Source organism: Corvus brachyrhynchos, unplaced genomic scaffold (genome assembly GCF_000691975.1).
Source record: "Corvus brachyrhynchos isolate BGI_N302 unplaced genomic scaffold, ASM69197v1 scaffold23, whole genome shotgun sequence".
Classification (NCBI taxonomy): Eukaryota; Metazoa; Chordata; class Aves; order Passeriformes; family Corvidae; genus Corvus; species Corvus brachyrhynchos.
The window spans coordinates 195465-211554 of NW_008238983.1; the positions used below are offsets into that span (position 1 = coordinate 195465).

At 41.8% G+C, this 16090-nt stretch overlaps 1 protein-coding gene across 1 annotated transcript in view; it reads right to left on the minus strand.

The window, feature by feature from the left end:
• The window catches only part of CDH20 (cadherin 20), a 111641-nt gene that overhangs the window by 28043 nt on the left and 67508 nt on the right, over positions 1 to 16090 (minus strand). Inside the window, exons 2-5 of the mRNA XM_008637175.2 lie at positions 9377 to 9744; positions 2592 to 2875; positions 2497 to 2507; positions 813 to 932 (exon numbers count right to left, since the gene is read on the minus strand). Coding sequence (XP_008635397.1) covers positions 813 to 932; positions 2497 to 2507; positions 2592 to 2875; positions 9377 to 9619 — 658 coding nt within the window. The 5' untranslated portion in view covers positions 9620 to 9744. The remainder of the gene's footprint in view (positions 1 to 812; positions 933 to 2496; positions 2508 to 2591; positions 2876 to 9376; positions 9745 to 16090) is intronic.

Below are 16090 nucleotides of genomic sequence, written 5' to 3' on the forward strand. Positions count from 1 at the left end.
ATTTGGTACTCAGCAAATCTGTGATTACGCCCTTATTTGTCTGTGGTTGACACCTGATTACAAAAGGAACATTAGTAGTTTATTTATATTGTAAATATAAACAAAGCTGAGAAAATAATATGCCACACACAAATTTGTCTTTGGCTAGAGCACCTATCCCATAAACTGCTAACTTCAGAAGCAGATTATTCAGTGTTTTTCCTATGTTGTCCCCTAGGGCTCTGCAGTGACTATCGTCTCTTGAGTTTCTGACCTTAGCACTACAGATGCCCTTTAGAAACTGTCAAAATCTGTCAGATTCCACTTTTGAATATAAACCTTGGATATATACAGAAAAGAGAGAGAGAAAGCAAGCAAAACAGAGAGGGTGTCCTATAGATAAATGTAAGGTTATTAACAAGAGCGCCCTTAGGTAAAAATACTCCAGATAACTGCATCCTTTAGCTTGCACTTTCCAGTCCTGGCTGGTTCATAGATTTTTTTTCCCCTAAGCCTTGTTATCAACTAGATCTGTTGAAGACATTTTTCAATGATAAAAGCAAGCAAGAGTATTTACAGCACCAAACCCATCCAGATCCTGAGTTGCAGAATATGGTCATTCAGAGGAATATATCACTGGAAAAAGCACGTTCTTCTTCTGGAACTCACTGCCACAGCATTACTTTACCCCTCACATAGTGCTGCTCTGTTTTGGCTCCAAGCCACAGAAATACATTTCTCTGACCACAGCAATGATGCACTGCCCTTTCTTTCTGCTTGCAGCTTTTTCTTTTGGTTTTCACACTGACTCATTCCCTGATGAAATAACATACCTGTCCGAGAGTCCACAGAGAAATATGGTTGTCCTTGGAGGATACTGTATACGACTCTCGCGCTGTTCCCATAGGTTGGGTCATCAGCATCTGTCGCTGTCACCTGGATAACAGAGGTGCCTGACAAAAAAACCATCAAGGTAAGACCTTGTGGGATAAAGAGCTGGCAGGAAAAGTACACAGTTCAAAGTAAATTGAAATGCCTAACAAGAGCTTTCCCCAACCAAACTTTTTCACTTGATGCTCACTGTGCTTGTATTTACTGCTCATATTTGTAGCTCATTAGCACTAAAGGAATTAATAGGTATTAATTCATCATGCATCTATAAGAAGATATAAACCAGCAAGTACTCTATGGACCACAGTTACAGAACTGCTGAACTAACAGTACTTTGTTATGGCTGGCAGAGAGATGGTAATTATATACTGCTTGCTTCTTTTCCCCTTGTCTTGATTTTAAGTGTTATTAGGAGGCAGCTCAAAGAAGTTCCATAGCTCTGCTGACATAAATCATTAACTATTGTAGCAGGCCCATAGATGCTGTATGTTGACTGAGAGATGGAAATTGTACACAAACTGTGAGCAGGAAGGGATGTATCTCTGAGATAATCTCTCTGTGGGATTGCAGTTTACATTGCACGGCCTAGAGATTATACACTGCTGAAGTGCCTTTTGGAACCCACACAGAGGCATATATACTTCTTTTTTCAATTGTTTTTCAAGGTCTGCTTCCTCTGAAGCTAGTAATGGCTTGCAGGTGATGTAATTTATCAAGAACAAGGAGAAGGTGAGGCACAACTGAAATATGCGTGAGTTTTGACTCCTTAAAATGTCAGACAATGCCTTTATGAATGTATCTAGCCTTCTACATAATGTTTTGTGTTAGAAACAAATCCAGTGTTACTAGATAAGCACTTGAAGATAAATCTGAATTCAGGCTAGCCATTACCATTAAGAAACATTATTTCTGAGTGGAACTTTTGTATTTGATGCCTCTCTCTAGTTTTATGTCAACATAATATTGAAGAATGAGGGATTGAAGCATATCTGTAACTTCAGGACATGAAATTTATATGGTATTATTTTCTCTGCAGTGATGTCACAGAGCCCAAAAGCAATAAGCAAAAAAACAACTCAAAAAGAAAGAAAAAGAGTCCAGAAAAAGAGTATTTTATGTGATTATTTAATTTACTATATGGAAATGATTTCTCCTGACTTGTGTAGATGGAAAGCTACTGTTTGTCTTCTACATTGCAATAACAGGAGTGTCTTCAAGATGGTCCCATTCTCTAAAAGTGGAGGGCAAATAGTACCATAATCTCAGGATTCACTGGATTTTGTTTAGTGCAGGCTTACATGGATTAGAAGGAGCTAATGATTGCTGTAATTTCTCCATGTTTTCAAGGGCTCCTGGACAGTAGTTGAGCTCTCAGTATGAACTTGATTAGGTTGCTAAGACTGTGTTATTTTTGGGATGGTAATAGTTGTCTAATGGTCATTACTATTTCTACCATCTGATGTCAGAGGAGAAGGGGCACTATGTTACTACAAATTGTCTGAGCATGGCATGTTTGATTCACACCTTTCTTCAGCTCTCAGGCTTCCCTTGGCACATTTTCTTTCAGAGGGGCTGAGCTGATGCTGATGTAAAGCCTGCATTCCCTTTTCTACAGCAACCAGGCACCCCAGGGTGAGCTCCTCTGTCCTGCAGCTCCTGCGCAAGGGGCAGAAGCTGAGTTCAAGGAGTCAGGGAATTTGTGTTTTGGTGACCATCTGCACATTTCCGGAACAGAGGCTACGTAAGGTCCATCCAGGAACTTGGGTTCATTGTCATTGATGTCTTGGATTTTGATGATAAACTCTGACTCTGGTTCCATCGGCCGGCCCGTTCGCCTGTCCAGAGCCTGTGCTCTGAGGGTGTACTGTGACCTTTCTTCCCGGTCCAGCCGCTGAATGGCATGAATGTCCCCTGTCGTATCATCAATTGTGAACACAATGCCAGCTCCCTCTCCTGAGAGGATGTATTTTATCGAGCCATCTCCCCTGTCCATGTCAGAGTGGAGCTGTGGAAAGGAACAGGATGCAATTAGACCGTGCGCTGGGTAAACAGCTGCTGAGAAACACTGAGCACGTGTTCGTGCCGAGCATTCTGCTCTCACTGTTGGGACTCACAAGGTAGTTTTGATGAACTTGCTTTGCTGAAAGAGGCAAATAGTAAAGTCTGTATCACATAGTTGCAATTAAAAACCTTCTCCTGTCTTCCTGTTTCTCCACCCATGGCTGTGCCAAAAGAAAAAGCAGAGGCACCCAAACAGGAACAGGCTCTGTGCCTTTTTGGAATCTCACTCAACACAATAATTATCTTTTACCTGGTTGCAATGGCCACTGGGAAGATTTGGGATAAAGTGAGGTCAGCAAACCTGCAGACTATTTGCTCACATGGCTTAAGAGGAGTCAAATACTACAGGGGTAGCATAATGGTGGGAGAAATAAGGCAAATCTGTTTGGGATCAAGGGGAAAGCAGAATGGGAGAGCTACTCAGTAAATGTTATGGTTCAGTAAGTGTTATGACTTTTTCCATTAAATTTTAGTAATAAAATTAGTCTGGATCCTTACAACTTCAGGAAGGAATACTGTCAAACAGTAGGTAAGGTAAGCAGCAAGAAACAATTGCTTATGACCATGGCAAGCTACAGAGATGAAAACCATCCCAGATTTTCTAGGAAATTAGCAAACGGATTTATTGCATGACTGCTAATTAGTTCTGAGCAGCCACAGATAGCTGTGAATGCAACAGAACAGAGAAAGAGTAAACGCAGTACTAATTATGATCTAAAACAGGGAAACAAATCATTCTGGGGACTACATTCTGTTAAACACCTGGTTCCTATGAAATACTGGAATGACTATCAAAAGCAATCGAATTGCTTAATTTCACTCACACTATGAGAATCTGCAATGGTATGCTTGCACTTCCACACTTTTGAGGAACAGAGCATAAAGACCAATGCCCAGTGGTGGTAATCATTCAGTCCCAAAAGACAGCAAGGCAATAGACTTGAAGTGCAGTAATCAAAAAGGTTCAGATGTGAATATGGTTTTCCAGTGTGATTATCATTTTGGGAGATGAATAAAGGATAAACAATTATTTAAAAAATAGTGAAAGTGGGCTGGATTCAGTTAAGCACATTTTGAAATGCATATACGAGCAAATCATCTCAGAAATATGGTCAGAATTAAGTGTGTGTTTAGTGCTTTGATGAGCTTAAAGGACATATGGGAATAATTTTGAAGGATGGGGCCAAACATAGGTAAATATTTGTATTGGAGAGAAAAATCTTAGAATAGTAAACTGAATATATGAACACAGGATTGGTAGGATTTGAAGAAAGAATCCAAACAGAAATGGATAATTTGTGTCGAAAAGCAGAAGTCAAACTTTGTACATTTGATTACAGGCATTCCTCTCAAGAACGAAAGAAGAGATCTCATCCCTGAGCAGTTTAAAAACATAAAGAACCTATAGGATAACTTACCTCATAGGAAAAAGTTTAATAGGGGTGTGGACAAAATGACTTATCTGACCTAAGCATTTCTAGTGCCATTAGAGTTCCTCCTCAGCTGTTTTAGGGCACACGATCCCATTGACTGGGGAGAGGAAAGACCTTTTCCCCCAGCCAAGGGTCTGGTTGGAAGATGCTCATTCTCTGTCTCCCTTACTTGCCTCTCAGGTAGGTCACCTGACCCACGCAAAACTTGGACCCACTCCTGGTTTTAGGGCAAGACTGCTTTCAGCTGAGGTGGGATCCTGTGGTTTTCCATGGCATATCCCAGCCTGCAGACAGGTGTGCATGGAGGTGGCCCACGGACTCCAAGTGACTGCTGGGAGAGTGAGATTTAAGGGCAGCAGCACTGCAATGTGGCTGCAAGAGCTGAAGGTGCAGCAGGTTTGTGACAACGGCTGTCAGGCCACTGGTATTTCCCTTTCTCCTCCTCTGTCTCTGTCCCTGCAATGGCTACTGCATCTGAGAAACATTGATCCTTTTGAGGAAAGCTGGCAGCTCTCAGGTGATGTATTAACTGAATGGTGGAAGAACAAGCCCAGAAAAATTTGGCAGGGGTAAACAGTTAAATTTAGATGGCTGCCATGTGTATTAATTCACATGCAGGCACTAGGACTGCAAACTGGTGTATCTTCAGGAAACACCATCTTGTGATTAATTTAAAAAAAGACAGTGGTTGTCATTACCCTAAACACCCATAATTCAGAGATCATCACTGTAGGAGCTAGTAAACAAGATAATTCCAGAAGGAGGACACTATTATAGCTTTTCAAATTGATTCAGAACCACTAAGCTACATCTTGGGTGTTTGTTTTAGTGCATAAGTGCACCAGTGAAAGAATGCAGCTGCTGAGACAGATACAGATGTTAGACCTGACTGGGGAATTAGAGCCAGCCCTGATGGAAGAAAATGTGTTTTGGAACAACAACAAGTCCTCATTAAATAAGGAAAAGAAAAAAAAAAAAAGAGAAATAAGAAGTCAAAGTCAAATTCAAAGTCAAAGAAAAGGCAAAGAAAAATGAAACAGAAAAGAAAGAGAAAAATGAAAAAGAAATTTTAAAAAAGGAAAAAAGAAAATGGAAAAAGAAAAGGGGAAAAAGAACAGGAAAAGAAAATGAAGAAGGAGAAAAGGAAGAAGGAAAAGAGAAAGAAAAAAAGAAGCATTTTTTGAGATAGCAGTAGGTGTTCAGGACTTTTCAGAATACTTAGAAACAAATAATGAATCAAACTAATGGGTTAAATTACACCTTCTGTCCAAAGCCCTATTTGGAATAAATGCAGTTGTGAAGGGAGCAAACAAGGAATGAACATGGCATGCTATTAAGAATTTGGGAGTACAAGAGGATCTCTGTCTAACTGTGATTTGTTAGAAACATTGGGTCTCAACCAAGGCTAGGCAGTAAGAAATGCTAGCAACACTTTTGCAGCTTCTTAAATCCGAGACAAAGCAAAAAAGAGTATAAAAGACATAACACTGCCAGATTGCAATAAATCTGAAAGAATTTGGTGTCTGAAGGGACTGAAGCTCACCCCAAACCTAATATCAGGATGCTGTAGTTTGGAGTGTAAAAGTCACTGTGTCGGAAAGGTGATCTAGTTTTAAGTTGGCTCTGTTTTATGGATGGTGCAATAAATTGTGCTGCCATGTGGCTGATACAGAGTAGGAGGAATTAATTTGTACTTTCTCCTCCATATTAAGGAATGGGTTATTGGAGGAATAAAGCTGATAACTCCTGAGAAATTTTTAACTGTGTCAACCCGTGTTGCTTCTTTTGATGAGAATAGTACAAAAAAATGAGGATGTTACATCTGCATTGGAATGACACATTTCCTGGCAAAGGGCATGTGAAAGAGGGTAGTGCTGCAGTGAGCAGCTCAGGGGAGGACTCACACAGCTCTGCTAACCAGTGTGTGTGACTCCATCCTTGATGTGCTTCTCCCTTCTCTGCTTCCAGGGAGGTAGCACCTGCAGGGGATTTTTGTAAGGATGCATGAGTGAATGCGGTTGATGTACATTGATAATCTGCAAAGAGGTTGCGTTTTATTCATTTATTCAGCTGCTGCGGTTCAAATGCTTCTTTGAAACAGGGTTAGGGAGTCTCCAACACAGCAAAATGGTGAAGTGTATCCCCAGTTCAATTACTGACACAGTGTAGGCTGCTCAGTGAATGTGGAAAATACCTGCTGTAGCAAATGAAGGGGCTTTGGTTTCCCTAGTTTATCGTATTAGCCAATAATGGCTACCTCTAGGAAAACTGAAGCCTTGTATTTATCTGTGACAGGACCAGGAACCCTCTGAAGCTGAAGTGCTTTAAATCACTATCATGAACACTGATAGAAAAGCAAAAATTGTACTGACTTCACATCAGGAAGTTTCTTTCATTTCCCTGTCCAGAACATATTTTGCCTTAACAGTTGTGTAGGAAAGTTCATGGAATCATAGCAGCCTTGGAAATCATATTAGGCAAGCCTGGACCTATGGTTCAAGTCAAGGTGCTTTTGTGGTTGCTCCAGTCATACAGAACCAGCCAGAACCAGCTGTACAACCAGCTCTGTGCTATGCATTCTTTCTCTTTCTGACGGGGGCTTGGAGAGAGCAGATGGATAAAAGCAAGGCCTGGCTATGAGGATGTTTCAGGATGTTGTGGGTGATATCAGTCAGAAGAGGCCCTGCCTGGCCTGGTATGGGACCCAGGGCTGTTTTGGAGGGCTGATGTGAGCAGCCAGCAGCAGACTGGAAGCCCTGTTGCACCTCCGCCCCACTCTGTGCGAGCCTTTACAGAGCTATTTTTGAGTCAGCCTGGGGTGACTTGGGCTGAAAAATTTCTGGCCTGCCAGAACAATTAATTCACCCCACAGTCTATTCCCTGCTGACCCCTTTCCTAAGGATCCCTAAGACTCAGGCAGCACAAAGGCAGGCAGGCGATGAACTGTGGGAGGCTGCTGCCTCGTGGGAGCGCCCCTGCCTCCGGCTGGGTGAGGCGAGGGGAAGCCTTGGCCCCACAGAGCCCCCACAGCCCCCATGGCACGGCTCGGCTGGCGGCTCCGCACCCGCATCGGGGATGGGACACAATGGCACGTGTGAGCCCCAGAGGGCCCTTTTGGCAGCAGAGTTCCCTGGGGCCGGGACTCCATGGAGCACTGCCGAGTTACGAGTCTTTCCGAGCAATCCAGCCATGTCAGCTCAGCAGTGCGTGGGACTAATTGGCCCTGTTAGCCGTGGGAGCTAATTAGCCCTTGCGCACCCCGGTGCGAGCACAGCCAGTGCGCAGGCAGACTTGGAGAGAGCTCCCCGACGGCAGCTTGGGCTTCAGAGTGGCGGGGGGGGGGGGGGGGGGGGGGGGGCCCCTTGGGCAAAGCCGAGTGGTGGCAAGCTCAGGAGTGCTGCTGACTGTGCCAAGTGCATGTGCTCCTAATGACATTGTCGGGTCTAAAAGATGAGCTGGTTTCTCCCTGTACTTGTTTTACCTAAGATTTGGCTCACAAGTAGAAGCCTGAAGTCATTTCAGATGTAACTGAGAATGTGAAATAGTAAGTCTGGCCCTTGTTCCAAAGCTGGGAATTGCATGAAAACAAATATTAATTTCTTTAATCAATAGAGATATCAAGAGCTGAAAAGCTAGGTGCACAGATGAATGAAGACTAATGAGGTCTCATCTGGAGGCAATCACTAGTTATGCCATTGCTGTGGGAGGAAGAAGAGCTCATCTTGCTGTCAGTCGTGCAGGGATAATTTAGGAGGAGGTCTTTTGAAGCTGTGGATTCATTTTGATTTATACTGGTGTGACTGAGAGCACAGTTTAGCTCTATGGGGTTGTAGAATGACAAATATGAGTCCAAACTGGGCCTCTGGATATGTAACATTTTTTTCCCTGCAGATGGATAACTTGGAAGGTAAAATGGAGCCTATATCATGTAAAAAATAAGCAATGAAATGTGAAGGAATTGTTTTCTGACATTCTAAGTTCTTTGTTTTTCATATATACCTATACATAGTCTCCACTTGGCATAGCCATATCTGATATTCTAGGCATGTAAAATCTTGATTGTATTGTTCAAACACTTAAATACATTAACTCTCTCCACATTTTTGTCCAGATTTGCCACCTTGGAGTAGAATAGAAGCAAACTTGATGCTGACCATAAAACTTTGAATAACAGGATCAATACAGGGTCAGCGATTCAGGGTCTCTCAAAACAAAAAAGGAGGATGGTTATAGTGAGGCAGATTGTGATGGCAGATGTCACTGGTCTGATTTCCATCAGCTTCTTTCTCAAGGAGACACAGGAAAGTAAATGCCAAATATTACCAAGTATATAGGATGAGCTCAGGAACACATTTTACACATATCTGTACTGATGGGTAGGTTCTTGGGGTATAAGGGATCCAAAAATAGGACCCTTCATGGTTGGATTTAATGACCTGTCCCTTTACACTTCTTGATCTTGAGCAACTTCTCTGTAGTCCACAGAATTAACCTGCAGCCAAGATATGGTAAGTCAGAAGATACTCTGACCCTGGAGATTTGCAGAAAACAAAAACTGAAATGTCAGTTTTCAAGGGAAACTGGCTATTTAATATGATTTTGAATTGCAGCTTCTAGCTGACCTGATCATGGACAGAAGCATGATCACAAACTCTTCCTTTCTTTCCTAATCCTTATATGTCAATATAACCTTGCTTTGCCTTGACATTGTAGGAGTCCCTGGAAAGATCGCTGCAGATTTTCTAACACTACCTCAAATTACAGATGATGATTGATGCAGCAGATCTCTTTAAAATAGGCAACTATATTGACAGCCCCTTGAAGCAGAAATTCTTCCCAAACAAAGGTGACATGGGGCAAAAGCTCTTGGGAGCAGAAGTGAATTTAATGTGGATAAATTCACTGCCAGAAAGAAGGCAAAGGCACTTGTGGAAACATCCCATGTTTCACCACAATCTGCAGATACACAGATGGATACACTCTTCCAGACATCCTCCTGCTGCGGGTCTTACCTTCCCAACGTAGAGAGGGTCAGTTCCTGTGTATTCCTCCAGAACAAAAAACTGGTTCCACACCCAGCTCCTCTTCATACGCTGATGCAGCTTGTCTGACAGGTTGTCTTCTTGCCCTTCAGTGAGGGGCCTGGCACTTCCTGACAGCACAGTTGTAGTAAGGTCCATCAGTCCCCAAAAATACAAGGAGACGCCAAGTCCAAACAAGTTCTTTGCATTGCTCATTCTACCTGAAGTCCACATCCGTATACTAGGACTGACTTAAAAGTCCAAACACAGTAACTTGGGTCCCTTGAGAAAAAAGTAGGTCCTCTGTGTAGTCCTTTGAAATGTCCAGGAGAAATCCTGGTTCTCAGAAACACAGTATCCTGTAAAGTCAAAGGAAATTCATAAGAGAATGCTTTTTTCCTCAAGGCAAATGAGTTTCCTCAATAGGTAAATATGCTATAAAGTATTTAATCTTCTATATAAAATTGTAACATCAGGATGCACACCTTTCGAAACCAGAAATACTATTACCATATAAGCTGCAGACCTGGAGCCTTAGGTACAAGAAACATCAGGGTTTAGTCAATTAGCACGAGATCTCTACTTTGCTAATTTAGCTGCAGGGTTACTTTATGATATTGATTGGCATGAGCTAAGTGCATACTCTTCAGAAATATTTATGACCAGAAGTCCTCAGAGAATATTTAAAACCAGTTCACTCTGGAAAATTATGATAGGTGGAGAACAATATTTGGCAACCATCTTTCTGTTTGGAAACTATGTCATTGTCATTACACATATATCCATGCACACGTCTACATAAATACAGATATTATTGCTATATTGCAAACCTTGAATATAATTTCTAGCAGCTTCAAGTTATTTCTAGTTTTAATTATTCTTTCAGCCTCTCTGTTGCTCTTTGAATTCGGGTTTCACACTGCTGCCTTGTCTCTGAGGAGCTGATTGCTGCTACAAATGCAACATTTCTAGAATTTGAATGGTCAGTTAATCATTTTATGACCCACAAAAGGTTTCTCAGTGCTGGCGGCTATGTACTGTATGTCCAAGCAAGTCAAGCTAACACATTTCTTTCCTCCACAGGCCTGAAAGACCTGTTTAGGCAAAGGAATGCTGACCTCTATCAGAGGACACTTTCTCATCAGTCTAGGGTCTTTTCTTGTCATGAAGTCAGTTTAGTTGGTGACCTCACTCCAGGCTATGGATTATAGCAAACCTTTCCTTCACCATTTTGCTGAACATAATGATCTAGTGCTGCACGCAAGTTACTCTGTCAAAACACTCCATACATCCTCTGTTGGCCCAGTATTTTTGCTGTTCTTTTAAAGAACACTTCTTTTTTTGTGACAGACTCATTAGGAAAGGCACATGGAGCTCTGAGACTTAAGCAAGTAGTTCACCCTTCTTTTTACTGCTGTTCTACACTTAGGTGTTTAGGCTTAATTAATTGTTTTATCCTGTGGAAATAAATGTAGCAGGAGATGGCTGTCAAATACTTACAGTTGAAATCCTTGAAAGATTTCAAAATCATAAAAAGTATTTTTGACAGTTGCATGACTTTAAAGACTGAGGCAATGCAACATTTTTAACAGAGAAGAAGAGAGTATTTGTGAATTCCCCAGCATTGAGGCTGGTAAAGCTGGAGAACTGGGTACACTTAGAAATCTACTGAAACAGAAATTCAGAAATGAATCCGAAAGTTGGCTGAAATCTGAAAATGGCAGTGTAAATCTGGAAGAGGTTTCCACAGGGGGAGTAGAGCCAGAATTACCATCTAAGACTAATTTCTACACAAGATAATGTTTCCAATTATAAAGCCTAGAAGAAGTGTGATTACACAGTGCTGCTAGCCTATACAGTTGTGAAGTGTAGCAAACTAATGGGTCCTTTACCTTGAAAAATTTACAACCTAAGACTGAATAGATACAACAAAGAAAGACAAAACTATAAGCACAGAACATGGTAAAATTCTTCTAAGCAAAGCAATGTACAGAACTGCTGGTTGTTTAGACACTGGCTACATAATATCTTAGGATTTATTGTCTGCAAAGCCAAAGAATGGGGATTTACCTAAGCAGTACAAGCCCAGAAGGACCACAGTAATCTCTGTGTCTGTCACTTAATGAAGAAGGTGGCAGCTTTTTGTAAGAGGCAGAGACAAGGCTCACAGCCCCTGCTGATCCCCACAACCGAAGGAGTCCAATAGTATGCAGGGTTTGCCTCTCTCTGTCCTGTGACGCCTTCGCTCCAAACAGCCGACACACCTCTACACTGGGGAAAGAAGGCTGAAGCTCTCTGCACGTAAGCACGCCCACCATGCTCTTGGCATGTTCTAAACAGGAAGTTATTCTCAGCAAAATCAGGGGGAAATTATTTACAACCCATGTTTTGCTGGTGAGTAAATGTGGGGAAGAGCTTCCCACCACCCCCCAATGTAATTTGAGGGAACCCACCACTGGCTCTGCCATGCAACAGGAAGAGAAAGTGGGGTCAGGCTATGATCCAGCAGCTAAGGTCCTGCCTGGATGGGCATTTAAGAAATTCTGGCTACTGCACAGATCAGTTACATCTTTGTTTATGTGACAAAGAGGTGATACAACATGATGGACCAATTTCTGTGGCAATCAGAATTGTGTTTGTAGGTGAGTTCTCAAACCACAAATTCAAAACTAATGGTGCCAGATGTCTCCTGCAGTTAAGTTCAGCCATCAAGGATCAACAGTGCTTAGGCGAGATATCATTGTTAAATGAACTTGCAGAGTTACTAGTATACCTGTAATGAGGCAATAGCAAAAGAAATCTGGTCATCAGGATGCTTTTCATCCACATGTGTAAGTCAGCAAGAAGCAAGGTAAGTAAAAGCAGTGGAAAAAACGTCAAGAGTAGGGACATAAATGCTTCAGGCTCTCTGTGGTAACAGCTTTTGTCATCTGAATGTGCAGTTCCATGAGGAACCTTTCTTGAAAACAGTGTGCAACCCAGTGGTCCCCGGGAGCAACATCCCTAAGAACATTTATTATTCCAATGGAGTCTTATTCTGGGGTCTTGCAACTATCAGGAAACTTGCCACTAAATAATGTAAAGTCTCGTAAAAGGATGTTCCTTCCTTGAGTACTAGTAGTTTCCCCATTTAACGCCAGCCCATGGTGACATGGTCATATCTTTTTGTAGAAATGGAAGAAAGCAGTAGTATTGAAGTGGAACGGGTTTTTTCTCTGTTAATAGCAGAGTTTCTCGTTCTCATGCCTTTCCAAAACATGAGCAAGCAGGCTCAAACTCACTGCATTTTGCTCCTCCCCTAAAGGAAAATTGATACCATTAATATCAGTGTTTAGTCCACAATGTCACTCACTGAGACTGAAGGAGAATGTCTCAGGCCCTCAGCTGGTGTTAAAGGGATGAAAGATACCTCTGTTAACTTCTGGCTGAGGGGCTGCTGATCTCTCTGTTTCTCTTCCCACAATGTCACCAACCCCAGGTGTGTACTCTTGGTCTCTGCATCTGCAAGGCCTGCAGGCCAAGGAATGCATTTCTCAGCAGCGTAAAAAGGCACTCACATACATTTAGGGTTTGAATTGTGTGGTAGCACAAGTGATGGCTGAGCTACAGTTAAGGCCATGGGTGACTTAGTGTCTCAGAGGGACTCATGGAGATGGCTTCTTCACCAGCTGCGTGTGAGGGATGAATACAGGGTCACTTAGACTGTGGACACAACATTTGGTTAGGGTAAAAGACAGATGCTTGGGGTGTATTAGCTGGGTGAGATCTCTAGACTTAGGTGGCCCATAGGGGCTTTTGCCACAGATGGATGGCTCAGGCTTGGAGGCAGAGTCTGTTCCTTGCAGGGAAGCAGGGGGACCCATTACACAGGAAGGGTTTCTTGGCATTCTTGAGTGGGGCAGAACCAAACTTTTAATGTTCCCTCAATGCAAGGTGTTTCTTGGAGCCCCTCAAAAGGCATTCTTAAGGAAATCTGCAAAGATGGAATTGGTGACATTCTGCTTGCCATATGAAATATATTACAGAAACAAGTTTCATGACTCAGCATGGGGATGTGCAAAGAATTTGAAGGCAGTAAAGAGAGGGAAATCTTGTTTTCCTTGCTCAGACACAAAAATTATTGAGCCCAGGAAGACTACATGACCAAAATCTGTGAGATTTCTTCAGAGGGTACTTTTTTTTCAAGAATAACTTAAATGTTTCATTTCATTTCATTTCTCACAGTTGTGTAGTCCATTGTAAAACATTTAGGTGTATCTGTGCAGTTTATATCCCTGACCCAAAGTGAATACGTTTCTTGCCCCTGCATTTGAGATTAATATTAAATTATCAGCTCAGTTGTTTAGGTTACTTTCTCTGTTCTTGCCTTGCAAACATTACTGAAAATTCTTTTTTCTTGTCAGTCAGGAGTTACAAATGTGGCTTTTGGTTTCATGAAGATGCATGCAGATCTGATTGAACTTTGTGCTACTTGTGATCTATACATCGTACAAAGGAACTACCTAATTTTTCTACACAAAAAAGAGTCTAAATAATGCACTTCCCACCAATGAAAATATTAATTTCTCTTTTAGCCCATATTGAAAATTAAAGCAGGCATATTCCATACTCTTCATGCTCCAGTTTTACAAACATCCTCCCTCCCTGCCCCCAGCACATATTTGTTCTGTAATTAAGCTATTCTTAATTAAATATCTAATTCTGGGCAAAGATGAAAAGGAAAATGAAATAACTGCCACAACCAGCTTCTGTCATTTCTTGCAAGTGACCCATTTATCTTGTTAATTCTGAAGAGAACAACACTTCCAACAAAAGGATAAAAAACTTTAATAGTTTGGATGACCATATGGGCACCAGAGAGTTCCACTGGGATTGAAATGTATTGTGCTCAATACATATTTACATAAATGCCAAGGATTTTATAGTCAAAAAGCTCAGAGTTGAAAAGCTTTACTGACATGCTTAGTGTACTCATCACATGAGCAAGTGGTCTCCCAGAAAGTCAGTGGACTTATTTGCATTCACAAAATTAATTACATGCTTATATCTTTTATGCCTGGTCCTTGCAATGGATTTTGCTGTGTGGACTCAGCATTCTAGTAGAATACTACAGACCTTAGTGGATCCCATGCAGGCACATTGCTTGAGCAAGGGCAATTCATTTGAAAGAGAAAGTGGGGAAGAGGGGCAACCAGTTTTAAACTCCCCCTTCTATTTTCTCTGTACATGGATACACAAATACATGTGATACTTCTTAAGTGTTTCAAATACGTCAAGCTTCTTAGCAGCACATACAATGCACTAGGAATATGCCAAGGAAAATGATTTCTGTGTTTAATGACACATTTAAAGATTTCCCCCCCCCAGTATTTTGCAAAAAAACTAAACAAATTGGTGATGAACACAGGAAGAAGAAATTAAATTTGACTGAGAAGAATTCTCCAAATGAGCTATTTATTTTGTTCCTTGAATTTCTCAATTCTGATATTTCAAACGAAGGTGGAGGTGCACTGTAAGCACTGTGAAGTTATTTACCCACCATGAAATGGATTATCCTTTTATGTTTTCACAGATTAGTTCTTAGGTTTCCTGTACCCTCATTTGCTTGCTGCTTTGTCATAAGACACCTTTGCAATGAGCCCACCGGAGCACCAGTGAGTAAGAAGCTGTTTGCTGTATTCTCCACCAGACAGACCACCACAATAGGTGCTAACAACGCCTGCCAGGGATGGAGGCTCCACTGATCCAGGAACTAAAATTTCTTAAGAAATTAATGCAATACTTGTCTCTTTTCAGCCCTAGTGAGGTTATATGTTGGAGTGTTTTGTCCAGTTCTGGGCTCCTCGGTACAAGAGAGACATGGAACTCCTGGAGTGGGTCCGGTGGAGGGCAATGAAGATGATCAGGGACTGGAGCACCTCTCTTAGGAGGAAAGGCTGAGGGAGCTGGGCCTGCTTATTCTCAAGAAGGACTAAGAGGGAACCTCATCAATTTCTATAAGTATCTGAAGGGAGGGTGTCAGGAGGATAGAGCCAGGCTCTGCTCAGAGCTGCCAAGCGATAGGACAAGAGACAGTGGGTAGAAACTGATGCACAGGATGTTCCACATGAACATGAAGAGGAACTTTACTGTGCAGATGATTGAGCACTGGAACAGATTGTCCAGGGAGGTTGTGGAGTCTCCCTCACTGGGGATATACAAGAACTGTCTGGTCACAATCATGTGCCACGGGCTCTGGGATGACCCAGCTGGAGCAGGGAGATTGGACCAGATGACCCCCTGTGGTCCCTTCTGACTGACTCGTTCTGTGATTTTGTGATTCTATGATTTTAGAAATCCTAATGCTTGCAGTACCTAAGTTACATATCTCTAAACAGGCTGCCTGATTATAGTCCTAAATATTTCTGTACTACTTCCAGAACTTCCTGTTTTAATCCCTGGTCCAGGACAGTCCTACTCTTATCATTACCTGTTATACTTTCTGGACAAGTTTAAATTAAAAGGAAAAATCAAGAGGCAAGTTTAAATTAAAGGGAAAAATCAAGAGGCACTTGTTACTTTTCTTGAAAACTGACTGGGCCTGAACATGTATTTTTATTTTTACTTCACTTTATTAAGATCTTCATAAATACAATGAAACTTGACAATATAGCATATGGCGCATAAACATTAACTCAAAATACAATCTATTGTCATAAAAGTACA